Source organism: Aythya fuligula, chromosome Z (assembly GCF_009819795.1).
Source record: "Aythya fuligula isolate bAytFul2 chromosome Z, bAytFul2.pri, whole genome shotgun sequence".
Taxonomy (NCBI): domain Eukaryota; kingdom Metazoa; phylum Chordata; class Aves; order Anseriformes; family Anatidae; genus Aythya; species Aythya fuligula.
The window spans coordinates 40,532,998-40,550,080 of record NC_045593.1 but is presented as its reverse complement, the minus strand read 5'-3'; the positions used below and the strand labels follow the sequence as shown (position 1 = coordinate 40,550,080).

At 39.1% G+C, this 17,083-nt stretch overlaps 1 protein-coding gene across 1 annotated transcript in view; it reads right to left on the bottom strand.

Annotated features, from left to right (window-relative positions):
* PTAR1 (protein prenyltransferase alpha subunit repeat containing 1) overlaps positions 1 to 10,238 on the bottom strand; it is a 29,142-nt gene extending 18,904 nt beyond the window's left edge. Inside the window, exons 1-3 of the mRNA XM_032206539.1 lie at positions 10,097 to 10,238; positions 5,327 to 5,496; positions 353 to 419 (exon numbers count right to left, since the gene is read on the bottom strand). Of these exons, the coding sequence (XP_032062430.1) occupies positions 353 to 419; positions 5,327 to 5,496; positions 10,097 to 10,182 (323 nt within the window). The 5' untranslated portion in view covers positions 10,183 to 10,238. The remainder of the gene's footprint in view (positions 1 to 352; positions 420 to 5,326; positions 5,497 to 10,096) is intronic.
* Between the last annotated feature and the right edge of the window lie 6,845 nt (positions 10,239 to 17,083).

Below are 17,083 nucleotides of genomic sequence, written 5' to 3'. Positions count from 1 at the left end.
TTGGCAAAAAGGATACGTCCATCTAAGTTTACAACTCAATTGAAGCCTGCCTCAACTGATGGACAAAAAGAGAAGTGGCAGTTCAAATGGGACTCCCATCCAAAAAAAAAAAGGGGGGGGGCCTAACTCCTGTATTCACGTGCAGCAGCGTAAACTTTGTATGAAACAAACAAAAACCAAAACCAGCATGAAATGAGGCATACAGGATAAAAGAGATGTTCAACATTCCTTCAGCACTCCTTAGCTGAGAAACTGTTGCTGTGTCATTAACTACCACTTAAAGCGGAGCTTATGGCTGACTTGCATATTCAGGCCCAGGTCTTTCTGATGTCATTTGCTCAGGGCAACCTACCTCACGTTCCAAGCCGTGGTGAAGTCAGGGTTCAGTAGCAGCAGTGTACACGTGATATCCACCAACTCTAAAATGAGTATAAGAAAAAGAAAACACAAAAATTAGCAATGGTTCACAAAGAGCAGTGGTCTTTCTGAAATCCTTTAGCCCCCACCTGTCCTTAACATCTTCCCTCCCATGGCTGCTACATCTATGGATGCCTGCCTCTGCAAAACACTGTTATATCTCATTCCAGAAAAAAAAAAAAAAAAAAAGACAGGTTAATTTAAAGGGGAGCAGAATCAGCCATATCTTCCCTTTTGGCTATTGGAAATAATGGACTTCTATATTGTTAACTACTCTTATCTAAGAAGTCTGCAGCTGGAAATTTCTGACTGCTACCTGTTTATCTATCTAGATAGATGGTATACATACATACGAATAGATAGACATACAGATGTATAGATATATACTGTATATCTGTACATATATACAGATATGTAGATATATACTTTTATATAGAGAGATATAAATAACTAGATAGACAGATTCAAACACATCATATGCTCTCAGAGATGGACAGGAAAATTACTTAATTTATATTTTAACCAAGATGTTTCTCAGAGAGGTCAGTTGTTATTTAACTGTGTGAAAAAGTGGAATAGCTTTGTTTATAACTGCATACCTACTTGTTCACTTATGTCTGACAGAGCAAGTTTGTGCTCCTCATGATGCTCTTGCCTATAAGTTATAATTTTGAATTGACAATTTTGAACTGAGCTGTTAATGGTGACATTTTAAAAAGTACATTAAAGAATTAAGCTGAATTTGTTTTTTCGTGTTTCTCTTTTTTGCCGTTTTGTTTTGTTTTTGACTTTAATGAAAATTTTTTGTTTAAAGACCTATTTGTTGCTGGGGCATGAAGTCCATCTAAGATGTGCAACCACTTTTCTTTATATGATGCCTAGATGTACACAGCTTTTTCTTTGGCTTATTCAACCTCTGAGACAGCAAAGTACTTCAACACCTATTTAACACCTATTTAATTTTACACGGATAAATGCCAGTGTCCACAATAAAATATTCAGGATTACTCACATATGTAAAATTTAACACCTAGTAAGTATTTTGCTGGCTATGGTTTTATTTGTACACTCAAAAAGTCACATTGGCAACATCCATCAAATCAAAAGCAGATGTATAAGAAGAAATATAAAGTAAAATTGTGAGCTGTGGTTGTTTCATTTACACTTTCCATTTAACCTTCTTAATATATTAGCAGTTACTCTACCTTTTACAAAAGTCTATAGATTGTATTTGTCATCAATACACACATTTAAACACTAATTATTCTGTTATTATTACCTCGAGTCATAAACAATACTAACATATAGTAACACACTTCCTGCCTTCCAAAATGCAATGGGTCAACAGCTAATAATCACTTCTTACTATGTTATGCAAGGTAACATAAATCTTCTTTATGTCAAATTCACATAACTCCTATAGGGCAACTGAGAGCTTCTTGAAGGAAAAAATCCAGCAATTACTACCTTTGCTGCTAAACACAAACCAACGCTAAAAACCAAAAATGGTTCTCCTATATTTAAGTAACTGCATTGTTACTCTGTTCAACCAACCTTCTCCCCAGCTGGTGTTTATTAAATACAACAACACAAACAGAAAAGAAGGAACCCCATACAAAATGTTAGTATTTGCTTTTCCCCTAGACAAGAGCCACATCCATCTTAGTCTTGCCTTCTATTTAAACTAAACTGCCAGCAGATTGCTGGTGTAGTACATTTTTTAAAACATATCGTGAAGAGTTTCAACCGCCAGATCTAGGTTGACTGACACTTATCATGCATTTCATTTTCAGCTGCTTATCACTTTGCAAACAAGTCTGCAGGCTATATCTAAAGGGTCCAATGCTTCTGCTCAATCACAGAAGCGTCAAGGCACCAGGACTGCACAATAAGGAGATCTGCCTTCAGGACCTTTTTTATTTGCTATAGGAGGAAAAGGTATTTGCTATAGAAGTGAAAGGTAAATGGGACTGCAAAATGTGGGATAAGATGAAACTGAGATAAACAACAGAATACTGTGACAAAGGACTTCATTACAGACAACACAGAGCTGCTGAACTTGGACATTAAAAAGTCTGAACTTTTTAGGGTTGAATTTTATTAATTGTTTTAGTAATTATTAGGTACCATCATTATATAGTCTATGACATATAGGATATGTTAAATGAAGTTTATTACAGCCTATATCGATCTTTCAAATTCATTTACGAAACAGTTTTCAGAGACTACATAACTCCACGTAGAAGAATATAGTTTGTTTGTCCTACAGGCATGATTTCACATTAATGTTATTATTCTGGTATTGCCCAAGGTCTGAAACAGCACCAAGGCATGCACAATTTAAGCACTAGCTTATCTAACATTTTGTTTTACAGAAGTGTTTGAAAAAAAAAATTAAAAATCACCGTATCCTGAACATGATCAAAGGAAGGAAGCAGACAAAAGGAAAGTCTCCAAGCAATAACCATTTCTTTCAGTCCAATTTACTTTGACATTTGCTGTAACAAACAGCAGATGTAGATTTCACGAAATATGAATTCTGAGCCAGAGATGTCAAATGACACAATTTTAGTAACCTCTGAGTTTTTCCATGCAATGTCATGTGACAGATCTGGCACACATAGGTAGGAGTTGCCAGATAGTTCTCTTTGTGTCAATAACAAAACTCAACATGTCTTTTATTTAAAATTTTAAAAGCACTTTCTGCTGGATACATTTTAATCAAAATACAGCATCACAGATGCTCACAAAATAGGTATCATTCTGTACATTAAAAGCTTCCTCAGATGCAAGAGGGCAACAATGACTGTATATTTTTAGCTTGTTTTCTTTTCAAATGTGACTGTATCCAGATTTTTATTTCTGTACGTGTATCACACTAATGAGCTTTTCAGAAGAAAAAAAAAAAGATTCCACTGTTTTAAAAGAAAAGAAATTAGAAGAATTTAGAAGAAGAAAAAATTCCACTGCCTTAGAAGTGGAATTGCAGATTTATGGGAAGTAAGGATATTCTGGGAATGTGCACAATGATACTCTGAATAAGGAGAAGATACGTAGCAATTTCAGACAACTGTCTTGTTGATGTGCACAAATAATATACATGCATATATTAAAACAATTTGGAGAAAGGATAAAAACATATTATCAAACTGGGACTTCTAAACTACAACAATAGCAAAAAGTACTCTTGATCGTGGATCCCAGAAAACGTTCAAGCTTTCAAAAGAAGCCATGATAAAATTAAACATCTCTCAGTAAGTTATTAAGGACTGGCTTCTTCTAGGATCCTGCCAGAAGAGTATCAGATGAAATCATACACCCTAATCGGGACCCTGTTCTTCTTCATTCTACCTAAAATGGCTTATGGTAATTCAGACAACACAGAAGAGGTAACGGGAGACTGTATTTGCAACCACTGTTTATTACAAATAGCAATAGAATTCCCAATTGGGTTTGCAGCAGCAATAAATTTATACTTTCACTATATGCAAAAGAAAACAGCTACCTTGCCAAATTCTCACTCTGAAGTCTTACCTACAAAAAAGAATTCAGTAGGAAATCCTTGAGGATATTACATTTCAAATGTACAGAAAAGGTAATGTCTCTTGATACAGTATGACTACTTAACCTATGTTATAAACAATTGTGTAGGTCTGTCTGGGAAAGACTTCTACCTTCATTTCCTCCATCACTGTAGTTCAGTTTCCACTAGAATTTCCTATCAAACGTGAGACTCTTTTAAGGGTACAGCATGCTAAATGCTGTAAGCTGTACATTGCTTCTAAATGTGCTACTAACAAGGTGAGGTCCTGATCATGGTTTACAGGAGTTGCTCAGAAGACATGAAAATACTGTCGGTCATCTCTTCTCAAACATGTGACATTGGCTTCCATAATTAAAGAAACAAAGGAGAAGGGAGTTACTCTTCAAAGGAAGAAAATCAAACAAGATTCAATAGACAAACAGGTACTTATATAAACTTTGCAGCGCTCCACTGTTTTCTGATGCATAATTTTGGCCTGTGTTTTGAGAGAAGAGATTCTGAGATGCTTCATCTGTGAGGAAAGTAGGGACGCTTTCTGAACAGTCAGAACTCCCTTGCCATTCCTGCTGGACAGACAGGAATGCACCAGACAGACGGTGTCACCACAAGAAAGCACAAGAACCTGCCTAAAAGGAGCAGTGTGCCAGTAAATTTGCATCCAACTGAGAGAAACATACAGGAAGAAAAATTTTTAAGCTGACTGCCATTTAGAAGAGACCTAAAGCCATAAACAGAAAAATTAGTTTCCTAAACTACAGCTACCCTTTTTCATTCTTGCTTTCAACAGAATAAGTGACTTTGTAAAGAGTCAAATATCCCATGTCACACTTGCTTATAATTCTTTAAAAAAAAATCTTTAGAAAAAAAACCACGCATTCAAAATAGACAATACATAGAAAAGTATTTTTCACGCAAGTAAAACAAATTAAAAAACAGAGCGACAATAACAAAAAAAGGAAAAAGGGAATAGAGTTTTACAATTACTAAGTTGTTTGGACACATGATTCCTGGTACCCCTAAGTCCAAAAAGCATTGCACTTCTTTCTTACTTCAAATCCACACATCTCCATAACTGCCCTTCTGTCTCAGGGCATACTTCCTTCTGTACACAGAAATGGGAATAACTCACTTCCCTCTCAACCTTCCAATGTGGCAAGAGAGGAAGGATTTGCATTGTCAACCAAGCAGCAATACAACTTGTTCGTGTCACCATGAAGCACAACATAAAGCCTGAGCGCTGCACTCAGTTCTGTCAGAGCAGGTTAGGCTGCCTTCAAGAAGGGGCAGTGTAGTGTCCAAAAAAGGTAAATAAAAAAATGTGTGTTAAAATCAGGTAAAATACTATTCTACATCTGGGTAACTTACCATCTTTGTTCAGCCATTGTTTTCTTTGTCTGTAGAGCAGAAGTTTATTGTGGACATATGGCAAAAGAAACTTGACGCACCAGCTCTCCACACCAAGCTTGTTTTCTACCAGGACTATAGGGCTCCGGTTATATCTGGCTTCAGGACAGGGTATTAATCCTATTTCATCTCTTTAAAAACAAACAAACAAACAGAAAGAAATATAATTAAACTTACTTGCAGTATTTACCAATTATTTTTCTCAAAAAGCAGTGCTCCCTGCCAGTTCATCACCTTTTTCCCTGATGTTACAGAAGTCTGTGCTCATTATTCTCAACTCACCCTCTTGTTTCTTCCTACACTTCAGGTATGATAAAATGTGTTTTGAGAAAGCCATCCTCTGCACAATCATGCAGCAAATTAACTCAGTAATAAGTGATTCAAACACGTTTTAAAGTGCAAATAAAGATTTAAGTTGAGGGGGGAAAGAAAAAAAGCCTAAACATATTTTATCACCACACAATTTATTCAGACACAATATAAAAGCTAGCTGTGGTTTTGGTTAAGCGCCTCTACAAAATTTTATTTTAGCTCCCCAGTGCAGTAGCAACAGAAAAACAGGAACACTTCAAGACATGCTGAACAGCCTCAATGTAATGTTCATCCATGACCGGATTAACAAGAATGAATTCAAAATCTTTAAAATGCTATCTAAGAAGATTCCTTCTGGTGATTCTGGCTTTTCTGAACATACCCAGAAAAGTTACACCAGGTTTTCTCAAAAATCTTGAATGGGCAAGGTCCCTGCTTTGTATTTTCACAGTACCAACATTAACCAAGCCTCTAGAAAAAAAATCAAATAAATAAAACATGGGCACAAAAATTAATACCAGCAAACACAGCAGCAGCATCAGAAGCTTTTTAGTTTCAAGGGGCGATATAATTTTTTCCTTTTTCCTCAGCTTTTAGTAGGCATGAGCGTTGGAAGAGTGGTCATAACAGCTTCTTAAAAACAAACAAGACCGTCAATTATTCACACTCACCTGAACCAAAAGCAGTATTATTCTATACTTGCTATTATGAATGATTTCGCCTTTATGCCCTGTTTCATAGAAAAATGTCTGTTGCTGAGAAGGGAGCTCCTCAGGTCTCAGGCAAGAAAAAAAAAAATCTGCTGTGGTTTTCAGAACCACCTTAAATTTTCTCAGTACAAGGCCTACATATATGCTCCAACCCTGTAACCTCAACTCAGTTACCTTAAACTAATTTTGTTACTGGATAATCTGAATACGCTGATTTAGTTCAGTGTCTAAAAGCAAAAGTGACACCACGAGCTTGTTAAAGAACAAGTATATCTGCTTTTTCAGGAAACTGATTTGTTCTGTCAGACTGCAACAAGCCACGAAGAGCACAAGTAACCTGAGGGAAGACATCCCCAAATAGCTTGGCTCTGTCTCCAAATGCACAGCCAGGTCCCCTACCCATCTCTCGTCACCTGGGAACAGAAAAGGAAAACTCTGCGTTTTACTGCCCACTACACCATAAGCAATAAGTATCAAAAAAAAAGATTTTAATGCTTGCTGCTCCACTGAAAAAACAAGTTAAGGTTTTCACAAAGCTAGTCAGATTAGACCTACAATATCACTCCAGACTGCTGCTTTCAAGAGGGTGCCTTATAGCCTAAATTTGGTACTTACTGCTGGCTCCATTGCATTTATGAATCTTAAACCTACAGTCCTCGGTCAAACTTTGTCTGGCCTTGCATACTGGGACACATGGGGCCTCAGCTGCAAGAAAGATACAATTACCTGCAGCTTTGCTAATTAACTCTGTGAATAACCACTAAAATTTACCAGCTAATGCCTATAGACAGTACACCAAAGGTAAAGAGCAAGGGGAAAAAACAAACAAAAAAAAAACAGAGAACCACACACCCACACCTTCTGTCCTTACCAAGTAAAAAAGGTCTGATTTGGGAAAGCTAAATTTCACAACGCTGCATTGAAGATGCCACAACGACAGATAGGGTTTGCAAACACTCCAACAAACCAAACACCCCAACTCTGGGGTCATGCTCAGCAAGCCAAGAGGCAGAGGACCATACCATGGCACAACGAAAATTGTGAAGACACAATGCAACACAAGAAATGGTGTATCTGGTAACTGCTTGGTTTTCCCAAGATGCAACCAGGACTTGTCATCTGGTAGAGATGCTGTCTACAACACCCTGGTATTGCTTCTGATGACCTGGGTGGTTCAGAAACCATATGTGGCATTCAGTTCCTGAGAGGGAACAGAATTTATACTTTAAAATACCAGAAGAGCAGATTTATCCACGACAGGGTGCCTAACTTGCGGCCAAAACAATCCATACAAACCACCACCTTTTCCAGCTGGCTGCTCCTGAAGGCCCCTCTGGTCTGCAAAAGGAGCAAGTAAGAGGGCAGGCCGTTCATTTTGTCAGTCCAACAGGCACTGCTTGAGAACTCCTGCAGCCTTTGCTCCATCGTACACCCCCAAGAAAAAAGCTTCTGCAGCAGGACTCATGTGCAGGCACCAGTGACCCAATTAGCGCTTGTAAAAGTAAATGACTGAAATACCCCTAATCTTCTGCAGACAGCCTTCGGCCACAGAATAGTAGGATCATACAGGTTGGAAAAGAACTTAAAAGATCCTCAGATCCAACCACCAGCTCTTCTGGGGTTGCTGTGACTCCAGAGCGGGACCTGGCACTTACTCCTGCTGAATCGATCCGGCCCAGGCGTGGGCACACCTCGGTCATATCGACATGACTGCACAAGCCAGCTGCAGGACGGAGGATGCCCACATTTAGGTCAAGATACAAGGTGCTCACAATACCAAAGGAAACAGTAATCGAGGGCTGCTGTTCTTTGCTATCACCTGAAACACAACCTACTGTGAAAGCAACATTTCACTCCCTAAATTCTCTGGTTTTCCATTATTGTCCGGTGAATTTTATGATTTTTTGGTGTACTTGCAATTCTTTTCCTAAAAGCAGGTACTCTGGTCATGTTCCAAAACCTCCATGAATTACCTTTGGATTTACAGGTGATCAATGTATCATGGTAACTCACATTCCTAAAACACACGATGGAAGCTGCTAGAACTCAGTGGATGATTTGAACGAGGTTGTCACTGAAGGCCTCAGTCATTACAGAGCTTCTTCAACCTGCATGGAGACTGGAGAAGTTACGTGCAACCATCTGCTGAGCTCTGGCAGCAGCAAGACGAGTTTCACATCAATAAGGACTTAACAAAGAAAACTTCTTTCTCGGTCCCCAGCAGAGAAATTTGCAATCATACCAAAAATGCCTCGATTTAGAGTTTTGAATCTCATAAAATGAAGTGTGTTTTTTAAACACAGTAAGAACATGGTGAATTGAGACAGAAAAAGTGATCCAAACTGAACTGATATAAATCATTGTCTGCAAACTAGAAAGCACCTCAGATTTCACACACAAATGCTGGGCTACCATCTAAGAGTTCAGCTTCCCAATTACACCCACAACTCAGGTACTTTTTTGACAAGTGAATCATATGTTCTGTTTGACCTCACATGCATAAGAAAAGCAAAGTTGATAAAGAAAGCATGCACTGATCTGTTCAGTGTTGGCAGTCCATCAGTTCCAGTGGGACAACCCATGCCAATGATTTTATCAGGACCTATCCTTGTAGGGACTGGGTAAAAGTACCTTCCAGTAAACTTCACAGCTTTATGAAAGCTTGCTCCAAATCTAATTTAAAATAAATACATAAAAGAGAAAGAAAAACATTCTAGTTAGCCCCAAATTGAATTTTTACATGTTTTTATTGTTCACCAGAGACAACACCCTGTTTAAACCTTAGAAAGCATGGAGCGTGCCAGAATAGAGCATCCATTCCGACAGAAGCAATGGGGGCAAGTGAACAAAGTCTCAGACAGCAAATGGGACAACAAATACCATACGAGTGATTAGAGTTGGGGACAAAAGTATGAGGTCCTGAATGCACACTGCGCACTGGGCAAGCCTCTTATTCTCTGCGGAGCCAGATTTAAGGAATTCAAAGCTGGATCTGTGGCACAAACGGGACACTCAGCTGAAGAGGATAATGTTTGCCAGGGACTGCAAAGGATCACAACCATCTCGGCGCACTGGAGGAAGGCAGGGCGTCAGATCTATGCCCACTGGGGCTGCAACCCGCTGCTCCAGAGGCAGAAGGCCTGCAGCCAAGGGCCTGGCGCCTGTTTTATCCCCACGGGAGCTGTGTCCCAGGAGCTGGGCGGGCTGACCTCCCCCTGCCCACCTCGGGGGAGCGGTACCCAGCCCGTGCCCGCTCGCTCCAGGCATGACACAGCGCATCGGTCTGGCTGCACATGGCTCTTGTAACCTACTTTCATCCCCTGGATTGCACGAAAGGGAAGAGCAGCAGCAGCAGCAGCAGCAGCAGCAGCGTGTTCCCCCAAAACACAGCTTTGCCACCGCTGAGGAATTTCGGAGAAGCAGTGCGGGACCGAAGAGGCTCAGGGCGTTCATTCACAAACACCGCCTGCCTACAGCCCACCACGGCTCACCACCTAGCAGCGAAACTCCACGGCGGAGCGCGGCGCCTTGTTGTAGGCAGCACCCACAGGCTGCCTGCTACAACCCGGCCACCCACCCAAGCGCTTAGCTACAGGCCGGGCAGGCGAAGGGCAGCCGGGAGGGCAGCCCCGGACCCTCCGCAGCCCCGTGCCCGTGCCCAGCCCCTGCCCGTGCCCGTGCCCGTGCCCGTCCCGGCGGCGCCGCTCACATGTGCGGGTTCCGCGCGAAGGCGTTGCGGATGTCCTTCACCACCCGCTGCACCAGCACCGCCACCTCCTCCGGCGACTCGGCCATCTTCCAGCACAGCACAGCACAGCACAGCCCAGCAGAGCCGTGCCGTGCCGGGCCCTGCCGTGCCGTGCCGAGCCGAGCCCAGCCGAGCTCTTCCGGGGCAACGCGGGGCCGCCGTGCGGCTGGGGCGGCCCCGGCTCGGCGCCCCCCGGCGGCTGGTGGCGGCCGAGGGGACGGCGCCGCCCGCAGGGGCCCGGCCCCGGCTGCTGGGGGGGGTGGGGAACCGGAGCCGTGTCCTGAGGGCAGAGCGCGGCGCAGACAGAGACATTCGTAGAAAAGGAGCTGTGTCAGGGCAGTGTGCGGCAGAGGGAGGTGGATGTCCCCCCTGAGAAACGCTGAATGTGTGCCCACACGTTTTATGTAGTGTGGCCCCACACCAAGTGACACAAGGCGCTGATGGGAGTGCAGGGTTAAAAGCCAAAATGAACGTGTCAGAGACCACCTTCTGCAGCAATTGCTAAAAGACAGCTTACGACTTTATATGTTGCTTTCCACTTACTCCCTGAAATAATATTTTAAGTGTTTATGGATGCTGAAAAGCCTGCTGTAATATTTTTCCTCTCACGAGAAAGGGCAACCCCACCTCCTCATCTTCCCAGCCTGTCTCTCCTGAAGAGCCTTCACTGCAGCCCTCACCTCCCACCACACCTCTGTGCTCCCAGGAAGATCCCAGCCTTGCAGCTGCACACACAGCTCTAGCTCACACCGTCCTGACCCCCCACAAACTGCCTTGAGGCATTTCTCCATTATGGTGCATTGCTTACATTCGTGCAAATGCTGGAGGTGAACCTTAGTTTGTTGGCCGGGGGGATTCGCTCCTGTCACATCACTCCAAGCACTTTGCTCCTCAACCCTGTCCATCATTCCCTGACAAGCCTGCCAGTTACTCTCTCTGGCGCTACTTGAACAGAGATTAACCGAGGTGGTGTAACAGCCTGTTTGGGAAGTCCCCTCGGTTTAACACACTTATGTCCATTTTGGGTGATGCACTACTAGTGGATGCTGTATTGCTTAAAATTATGTCTTGTTAAATCAGGTTTTCAGTGATTATGCTATAAATGAAGATACAACTCAATCTGAGTTTAGTAATATTTATAAAATGCAAGTAAACAGCGCTGGGTGCATGGGGAGTCTTTGCTCTACCAACATGCACACCCAAACGTTGAACTTTCTAAATATATATAGAACATGGTTCTATAAAAAAAAGTAAAAAATAAAAAATAAAAAAAAATGAACAAGGATGAAAATCCAATTTCCTTGGATTTTTTTTTTTTTTTGAATTATTTTATTTTATTATTTGGAATTATTATTTATTATTTGAAATTATTTTATTTTGAAGGATTTAGAATCATAGGATGAATCACAAAATGGGTTGGGTTGCAAAGGACTTTGAAGATCACACGGGGATGACCTAGTAAGGATGCCACCCACTAGAACAGATTGCCCAAAGCCCCATCCAGCTTGGCCTTGAACGCCTCCAGGGATGGGGCATCCACAGCTTCTCTGGGCAACCTGTTCTAGTGCCTCACCACCCCTCACAGTAAAGAATTTCTTCCTAATGTCTAATCTAAATCACCTCTCTTTTAGTTTAAAGCCATTACCCCTCCTCTTATCACTTCATTCCCCGATAAAAAGTCCTTCTCCAGTTTAATAGTAACATAGGAAATATACTTAGTTCTCAGTGCTTGACATTATTTTTTGAAGAAAATGTTCCTCAACATTCCTGTATATTTCTGAATCCTGCTAATGTCATTGTTTATTAATACTGAAACAGTGTATGTTCTCACTTTTTTTTTCCCTTACCTCCTTCCGCACCCTCATCCCCCCACCCCACATTTTCAAATATACCCAGCAGTGTGCTTCAGAACACTTCTCATTTGAGTAGTCTTCTCAGCCTTGACAATAGGAGAGGTTACAGAGGTGCAGGAGACTACATTATCTGTTATAGCAATACTGATAGGAAACAGTTTTGGAAAAATCTCTCAAATGGCAAAGTTTGTGAAGCTGACATTTGTAAGGGCAAATACCTTCTTTAGAATGTAGCACCATTTTCTTGTTCTACCAATAGAGTTCTGGTGCTGAATGAAGCAGCACATTTTAGAGAAATTATATGGGAAAGAAGCAGTTTTTGTGGGTTAATAAAGGCTGTTAAAGTCACATTGCATGTTTTATTTGGTTTTATGCCTTTTTTTTTTTTTTTTTTTCCTAGTTTTCCTGCCTTACTTGTTTGAAATGGATAACCTTCATTTAATTTTTCTCCAAAGATGATGTTGTTTTTTATCTGAGAAAAATGATAAATAATAGAGAGAAATAATAAAAATGAGAAATAATAAAAAAGCATTACTTTCTTTGTAATATATGTGGAGAAAGTTTATTGTATGTCATTTTCTTATATTAGCTAGTTAGTAGTTTACACTGGAGGTCAGATTGTAATTGTGTTACTCAGATATTGTCAATTGCTTCTTCTTTGCAACAAAACCAGATAATTTGTATGAAAAATTTATCCTAATTTAGTGCTGAGTCAAAATTTAATATGCCAATATAATGCTTTAGCTACAATAAATTGTGTTTTATTATAATGATTTTTTGAACACTGTAAGAACTGTAGTTTTGACTTGCAGAAAATGGACTCCACGATCAGTCAGATTGTACAGTAGTTGTGTTTATTCTGTGCTGGGCAGCACAGGGGGTAGTCCCGCCAAAGTTGTGTGCACCTGACGCGGCAACTTGCCTTGGTTATATGCAGTGAAGAGTTACATATGCATGAAGTTTCACAATACACCTATACATATTCATAACCTGTCCCCACTTCATATTAAAATTAGTTCCAAGGAGTCATTTCCATAAACTCCTCCCATCTGCGCTTGCGCAGTGTATCCTGGTGGTGGTTGTTGGGGGTTGTGGGGATGAAGATTGATGATTCTTCCTCGTCACCGCTACCTGACCTCTTGTCTCTGTGCAGACTCCTTGGCTCTTGTCCATTCGCAGGATCAGCTTCTAACAGTTTCTTAAGACAGGCTCACACTCTTATTAGGAGACTGGTCTTGGTAAGGGGCCCAAGGCTTCTTGCTTTAGTTATGGTTCATTTGCACAATGAACCATAGTTAGCCAAGACACTAAGTAGCATCCTAGTTTAATGCCATCAGCGCTTTATCACTACTTGATAAACTAACTCCCTCTGTCAGTGTGGCTCAGTTCATGTGATCAATGTATCGGTGGGATAGTAGAAATGGCATTGTTGAGGGACACTGCAGACATGGTCCTCAGCTGGATGAAAGAGAAAAGGAATGGCTAGAAAGGAGGAGCAAACCTCACACTGAAATGTGCAGAAAAATCTGAATATAAGGTTTCTCAGAAACATCCCATACTTTCTATAATTTTTGTTTAATGAAATTAAATTGTGGCTATTAGGTTTTCTATGTTTCTCCAGATCAATTCTTTTCCATTCTTACTAAAAGTAAATGTAGTTGAAGTGCCAAGAAAAGGTGCTCATGCATACTAAACTATTCACTCTCTTTTGTTGAATAATATTAATCTATGTAACAGTTGAAGCTAAATTGATTTTAATTCTAGAGTAGCCTTAGACAAGAAATGTTAAATTGCTAAAACATATACTTGTGTTTTATTAATACATATTTATTACGGTGAAAATGTTCCTAATATGCCAGGTAATGTTACTTTTTTTTTTTTTTTTTTTTTTTTTTTTTTTTCCTGAAAATCAAACTGCATGTATTTTCACTTAGATCTCCTATTAATCTGGAGCTGTTCCAGCAGCACTTGTATATATATGTGTTCTGCCAAGAGGTTTGAGTACACCTACCCTGTCCGCTGCAAAATGGTGGCAATTGATTCAAATATCCACTTGAATCAGCTAATCATGCACAATCAACGGAATCAATTAAGATAAGTCTGTCACCATGTTTTTTCCTCTTTTAAAATGTGATTTATTTGTTTTAAGTTCTGTGAAGGAATAATAATTGTTTTAGTGCTGGGTGTGTACTATTATCCATACCATTAGTCCAATGTTAGCTAAGACAAAGATATCTTTATACAGTTTTCCATATCAGCAAACTCATGTTGAAAATGCTTCTCTACCTAGATAAATGTACAGCTTACCTCTGCTTTCATCATGATTTTACTTATGATTGTTAAGGACTGATGCAGACAAGTAATATCTATGACTATTTTTTGTTTTCCATCCTATAGTAGCATGAAGGTGGGATGATTGCTTGGTTTTGTAAATGAGCATATATTATATTGTGCCTAGGTCATCTTGAAACATTTTTACTTACTGCCAGAGGCCACATTTGGCTGCTTTTGAGAATGTTTTCTCATTTTTTAGGGAAAGTCACAAGTCAGTCTCAGAATATTTCCTTACATGTAAGAGCACTAAGTTTTATAGGTAAAAGCATTAATTTCTATTTAGGATACAGATGATAGAGAGTGGAATTCTGTGACTTCCTGACTTCACTTTGTTGTATATTTACATATTTTAATATGCATTATTACTATTCTTCACAACAGCCATACAATATGTGAAAGTATGTAAATCAGTGACAGATGGGCTTGAATGGTTTAAACTGAAGAGACTTGGAGCCTACATCTGGAAACTGAAGGGACAAGGAAGAAATTCCTTACTGATGTCAACGTGCGTGTAGTGGACGGCTGGATAAGGACTGCATGCAAAAGCAAAGTACAAAAATTTACTTTTTATGGTGATCTAGTATGCAATTTTTATTAGACTGGATAGACTTCCTTACTCAGAAAGAGTTTTTCTCCCACTTTATAAAAGATACAGACTATAACATGGGAATCTAGAAGATGGACTTTGGTACCTAGGAAAGAAGAAAAGCATTATGTCTATAGTGACAAGAATGGAGGAAATACTTCATTTTGGTGACATAGAAGGAGGTCACAGAGGAGCACAATGCTTCAGGAATGCCAAATAATTCATTAAACAATTCATCTAATAATTCATCATGTAACACCTATAGACTTTTTACCATAGTTACTAAGAATAGTGCTTGGTTCTATATGAGGACAGAGTTGTTTAGCACTCTTGGTGCAGGGAGAGGGAAGGTGATACACTATATGTATAGAAACACTACAAATCAGAAAAAATGACATTTTAATAAGCTTTCTAATCTACTCTTTCTTTAATATTTTTGTATAATATTCATAAGGTATATTACTGTTTAATTACAAGATATATGTTTTTGAATGTTTGAAACTACTTTGTGATTAAAATGCTATGTACATTCTTTGTATGATATGTTATTTCTGTTATGTGTTATAAAATAAAGTTAGAACCTTGTGCAGTAATTTTAAAAATTGCAACTATATGAAAGATCTGCTGAGGCCCATTTATCTATATTTTCAATTTCTAGCAGTCTTCATTTCCTTTTTTTTTTTTTTTTTTTTTTAACTGTCTGTGATGTACATCATGAATGTAATTACCATTATTATAAACTTTGATACAAATGCTATTACGTATAAACGGCTAGTTATTTGTTACAGGTCTGCCCTTATGTCTAGTGTTTATGATGTCTGTGTTATCAGCATAGAACTGCACGTGTGTATTGCTGAATAAAGTGTAATCCACACTAGCTCTGAAAGTATGTCTGTTGATAAGTTTTAGACTGTTTCAGAAAATATGCATAAATGTACTTACAATTAAAGTCATTAAAGTAAATTAAAAACCTTGTTAGGCAATATGAAATCTGAATACAATTTCATTTAGTAAAGGCTTAAGCTTATCTCTAGGTCTAGTGTAAAAAATTTTCTAAGATATTGCTTTTTCCTTTTTACACTAAACAAAGTGAATATAAAGGATGCATTAGCCTTGTACATTAGCACATATTTTATAATTACAATATAATAGTAGAAATAAAATTGCAAATAGTATATAGCAAAAATAGTATATATATAGTAAAAGTAGTTTAAAGTAATATTGTTTATTATATATATATCATATATTATACTAGTATAAGTAGTGTATATTATGCTAATATAACATATTTGCACAGGTTTTAAAGTTAGAAAAATAAAAATAATACAAGAATTCCTGCATTATTATTATTAATAATTTTTGTACATCATGACAATCCTGTACATTGCTTGTACTGCATGACTAGTGCTGCTGGTGAGATTATCTTTTCTTCTGTATTGACAATGGCAATAATTAGCACCATCATTAAAATTTCAGATTCCTCAGCTAGTTCTATACTCAGTGCAAATTTTGTTTTTTAATTGAAAGGAAATTTAAGCAATTTGGGAAAAAAAATGTTAACAAATGTTGTTTGAAATGTTATTAATACTTAATCTGTCATTCTCTCTGTAAATGTTAACCAGTGTTTTATTAAAAGGTCAGAATTAAACTATATCTCACGATTGTAATTGTAACATATTGAATCAGGCTGCTGCTTTCATCCCCCTGTTAAACTTTAACAACATGCTGAAATTGCATGAGAGCTTAAAACTGTCCTCTTAGCAGTTTAACTGGAGCAAGCTGTATATTAACTTGGTTAAAACATGCCCATGTGTTCTTAGGAAGTGCTGTTCAGTTCTGAAAAGTGAGTATTTAATAACAAACGGTAGCATTCTGCTCTAGAGTTCTTATTCCAGTGTATTTATGGCTTTAACCCAGCAGGTTTAAGGGGAAAGTACGTTTTTGCTACTTTTTGTGCCTGTTAACCTCTTCAGATCAAATGCAAGAAAGGACTCTGATCTCGACTTTTCTTTACATAAGGGTTTCTTCAATGGGTTTAGATGAAGGGTTCTTAGTACGTGGCTGAGGCCTGCCAGTTCCCATGGAAGTTTGTTACCTGCTTCCCACATCAGTGAGACTGGCCAGGTGGTACTTTGGCCTTCTGTCACTGACTGAAGTGCTGTTATGCTTAAAAAA